This window comes from Hippocampus comes, unplaced genomic scaffold (genome assembly GCF_001891065.2).
Source record: "Hippocampus comes isolate QL1 unplaced genomic scaffold, H_comes_QL1_v1.1 scaffold96, whole genome shotgun sequence".
NCBI lineage: Eukaryota > Metazoa > Chordata > Actinopteri > Syngnathiformes > Syngnathidae > Hippocampus > Hippocampus comes.
In genome coordinates, this window is record NW_017806074.1 from 1,446,546 (window position 1) to 1,451,310 (window position 4,765).

The 4,765-nt window shown below is 52.6% G+C and overlaps 1 protein-coding gene across 3 annotated transcripts in view; it reads right to left on the reverse strand.

Moving 5' to 3' along the window:
• bcor (BCL6 corepressor) overlaps positions 1-4,765 on the reverse strand; it is a 42,592-nt gene that overhangs the window by 4,559 nt on the left and 33,268 nt on the right. For all 3 annotated transcript variants that reach the window (XM_019894482.1, XM_019894481.1, XM_019894483.1), the window contains 2 exons: positions 3,164-3,330; positions 2,111-2,256 (listed from right to left, as the gene is read on the reverse strand). In XM_019894482.1, coding sequence (XP_019750041.1) covers positions 2,111-2,256; positions 3,164-3,330 — 313 coding nt within the window. The remainder of the gene's footprint in view (positions 1-2,110; positions 2,257-3,163; positions 3,331-4,765) is intronic.

Below are 4,765 nucleotides of genomic sequence, written 5' to 3' on the forward strand. Positions count from 1 at the left end.
GAGGAGAGGACGTGTTGGGGGAGTGTGGAGTGGTGGAGCAGGGGTGGGTGGGGAAGAGGGGGGCTAATGGTCAGGGGCCAGCAGCTTCACCACGGGGGAGGGAGCGACTGTCTCTGCTGGGTTAAAGCTGGCTCAGTTCAGAGCAGGGCTGCAGACGGCTGCCAGGAACAAGAACCACACACAGTTTTGCTGGTGCGTGCGCGTGCACGCACACACACACGCGGCGAGAGAGCTGGATAAGCACACGCGGCGAGAGCAAAGTGTGTGTTCAGCACATACACGCAAATGCACGCACGTACACACAGTCGGCGAATCAGAGCCGGGCTTTGTGCCAGCGCTGAGGCGTGGGGCGTCTGGCGTGTGTTTGGAGGGATTAACGGCCTCCAGATGAGTGGGACCAGGTGGAGGGAGGGCGGCCATCGCTCTCTCTCACTCCCTCTCGCTCGCTCTCTCGCTCTCACTCACTCCCTCGCTCTACCGCGAGGCATCGATCTACGTGTCCACACTCTTATCAAAGTTCAACACCACCTTTTTGCAGCCGCCTCCATTTAGAGAGGGCTTACGAACCCGTGGCCTGTGGACCTCATACGGCCCTGTGAGAGCATTTGATCCATTTATAAAAAGCGCCAAACCGTTCAGCCCAAACATGCTCAGAAACGTATAAATGATAAACATATGTGCCATCGTTGCATCATATTTTATCATACATTTTATTTATTTTGGCAGCTGAGAGGAAAAAGGTTCCCCCACCTTGAGATGAACCGCACAGCTTCACGTTTTCGCTTCTGCGTTCACCCTGATTTAATCAGTTTGAACGAGTCCAATCTGACATTATGCCTCAGCAACAGCCGAGTCCCATTCTCCCCATCTCAAGTTACCTGGGAGAGGCGCACACGGGCCCTAACACGCACTTTAAAAGCAAAGTCTCCGGGCCGGAGCGAAGCCCATTTCCTCACGTACGCTGAGCAAACACAGTTGGCGTTGCTAAGTAACCAGATAGAGGAGCTCAGAGGCAACAGCACACACTCCTGCGGGCTCCAACTCCCTTGTCTAACAGGTGGTCGAGGGAGGGGGGGAGGGGGGGCGCCGCCAGAGGGAAGAGATGGGCTGACAGCGGCTGACACGTCTGCTGACGGCCGGAGGCGAGCGTGGGGTGGAAAATGGGGAGCGAGGGGGGAGCGGCGGGTGAGGATTTGCAAAGCGGGACTCGGCGCAACAGGTTGCGGCAGAGGTCGAGGCGCTGAAAGAGCTGCAAACAGGATCGGGGCCTTTGGGGACTGGCTTCTGCTGAGCGGCTGCTTTAACATTTGAACCCCCGTCACCTGCCTGTACCAGCCGAAACCACCCATCAAGCAGCCCCTTACTCGTTTTATCTCTTGTCCTACCTTGCAGCATTTTGTACTACAAGGTCAAATACAGGTAGAAACATCTTAACTGTATGACAAGTGTAAGAGTTGTTCTATTGACGTGAATGATTCTTTGGCTGCCTTTGGTGGGGGGTGACAAGTAGAGTGGTGGGCTAGCTAGAGGGCTGAGCGAGACACACCGTTGTCCATTAAGTGGAAGACAGAAATGTGATGTACGGATTGCATTTTGGTGACTAAGCCGACTATACCACAATCCTGGCTGCAAGAAAAACAGTACGCGAACCAATTGACTCCTATTTCATAAGCATAAGGTGAATCCGTCTTTTAAATGAATCGGCTGCCCACGCCGTCAGACTACTTCAATTTCAAATGGGCTTTTCAAACGCTTTTCTACCATCAACGCGCTTTACAGCACAGTCTCCTCATTCAGCTACTGATGACGCAGCATCTGGAGCAACTGAGGGTTCGTGATCTTGCTTGTGGGGGGGGGGCCTCTGGATCAAACCCGGAGCTTTGAAGCTATTGAGCCAAGCCGCCCGCCATGTATATGATGCCGATGTTACCACCTGTCACCTACACACCCAGCAATGGAAACTCAAGTCGGATCAGGGTTTAGCGTTCCGAACTGTATTGCGGCGATCTGAAATCAACTGTACCACTTGGTGGAAATGGATACACTGTCAATGTTTGTCACATGCTTCAGTGAAGACGAGGAAAGAACAGCCAGGAAAAAAATAGCTTACCGGTGAGGAAGCGCTCCATGATGTCACTGTGGGTCATTTTGAGGAGGCCTCGGCCCGAGTACGTTGCCAAGGTGGGGTCGGCCCCGTATGACAGCAGGACGCGCACCACATCCAGGTGGTCGTTCTCCACTGCGTCGTGAATGGGTCTACACATACAGAAACAATTATTTTCAGTAACTTGTGTATGCATCTCACATTTTGGTAAAAGTGGATTGAAGTGAAGTCGCTCTGCTCAGTGGAAAGTTTGTAAGTTACAGTGGCGTCAGCTCTTTAAAAAAAAAAAAAAGGAAGTTTGTATGTTACAGTTGCGTTAGCTCTAACAAAAACAAAAAAAAAAGATGAAAAGACACCGTCTTTTGCACATGATGAGATTGGAAGAACTTTTATGAACTCACAAAATGTGAATATGTTCCAAACAAAACCAGGTTGTTCAGCACACAAAATGACAAACACTGGAACAAACTATCCTCCTCAGCTCACTCCTGGATCCGTGTCACAGGAATCTTGGATTAAAAAAAACAAACAAACACCCACTACCAAAAGAGGGGCAGTCTTTCTCCCACAAGAGGGGAAACACAGAGGAACCTGGGTTCACAAATTGGTTTCCTAACAACAATTTCAGGCAAATATTGCTTCAGTTTACAAACTATGGCTTGACTTCATGAACAGACAGCATTCAAGCAGAACACTCAACTTTATTCCTTTTCCTGCGTATGAAGGCAAGTTGGTTCTGGGGCTGAAATAGATTCATTGCATGTCTACTCGTTTAAAAAAAAAAAAAAAAAAAAAAACCCGCTTCGCTTCACAAACATTTCAGTCAGCGAACAAAGTCTGCGAGGGAATATCATATTGTCAGCTTCAAGTTCCAACCTGCGGCGCTCGTGTGTCATAATGACGCTCTTGGCAAGAAATGATCAAATCCATCATGCAAGCGACGCGCTACGTGACATGAGTAAGCCTTGACAGCCCACTGGCGCGTGATAAGGAGGCCACATGTTAGCATTGCGCGTTTGTTTGCGCCAGCCCGAGGGCTTCGGGTTTCGGCTGACGTACCTGGTGCCGTCCTGCGCGCTGCAGTTAATGTCGGCCCCGTAGTCCAGCAGGTGCTGGACGATGCTGAGCCAGCCGCGGGCGCAGGCCTCGTGCAGGGCGCAGTAGCCGGCGTAGTCTCGGTGATTCACCTCGCACACTCGGTTCTCCAGGCAGTAGAGCACCACCTCCTGCAGGGAGCCAACACAAGCGCGACGGCTCAGTACGGGAGGGAAAAACAACAGAGTCGTACAAAGACAGACGGCTTCTAGCATATAAAGTTTCCTGTGGCGGCCAAATTAGGGGAAGAGGGAGGAGGGGGAAGGGGAAATGAGCGTGTTCCTGCGCCGGACTGACATAAAACTCGCACACAAACGCTCCATAATGCTGCAGCTGGCGGCGAACGAGGCCAGGAGACCGAGTATGACTCAACGACGTGTCGCCTGCCAGATTCCGAAGGCGTGCGCGCGTGCGGAGACAGTCACGGCGGGCCCGGGCAGCGAGCGTGGCGTAATGGAAGCGGAACAAAGAGATTTGATGGAAGCACTCAAGAGCTGGAAATGTTTTCTTTGGTCTTGGGGCCGCGACAGCCGGCATCCAGCAGAAAAATAGACGGGGCCGGTATTTATTGGACTGCCGCGGTGTCTGCTGCTACTAAATGGAGGAAATGGCGAGAAGGGGTGGGGAAATGAAGGAGGACGTTCTGTTCCGATAAGAATGTTCGTGTAGATATGCAAAACAAATAGGAACTGCCGCATGTATCTGCGTTTTTCTAAATGAGGGTTTTAATTATGTCACCCACGTGCATCCACATCCGCGTATAAACGCCAACGCTTAGGCACTGTCCCTCTAACAGCCCGCCGCCGAGACCTCCCTCCTGTGAACCTGGGGAATGACTCCAAACTTCCATTTCTATGCTAATTCTCGCCCTCCAGCTGCTCCAAGTGTTTATCTCGCTCTCTCCCCATTTGCGCGAAAGGGCGGCTGGAGGGACGGAAGGAGAAGGAGGAGGAGGAAGGGGGCGGGGGGGCAGACTTGACTGGCGGGGGGGAATGGAGCGGGCGGAAGGAGGGCCGCGGCAGCGAAGGCAACACCCCGACAGATGACAGATTAATGAGTCTGCGGATGAGATCTGCCGGGCCGTCCGCTGGGCCGCAGCTGACAATAACAAGAGATGAAAGGGTGGGCTTGTCGTGGGTGGCGGTCCAAAATGTGTGTGTGTGTGTGTGTGTGTGTGCGTGTGCATGTGTGTGCGCGTGGCGATAAGAGTGATTTAGCGGACGATCCGGCCCGTGGAAGGAGGAAGGGAGTGAGATACCGGGAAAAGAAAAGAAGTGAACAAGTGTGTGCAAGAAAAAGTGTGAGAGTAAAGGAAGAGGGTGTGGGGTGTAGATGCTCGTGAGTGAGGCGGGACTGACGCGCCAACTGGTTTTCACCCGCTGCCAGAATTCCGTTTGCCTGCTGGAGAGAGATTCGGGAGCGCTGTGCCGAAGCTTCCCTCTGGGGTTTCCACGTGTGTGTGTGTGTGCGCGCGCGCGCGGGTGCACATTTGTGCGGTTAAGGCTGACGACAACAGTGCTGATATGCAGCTCGCTTTTGTGTGTGTGTGTGTGTGTGTGTGTGTGT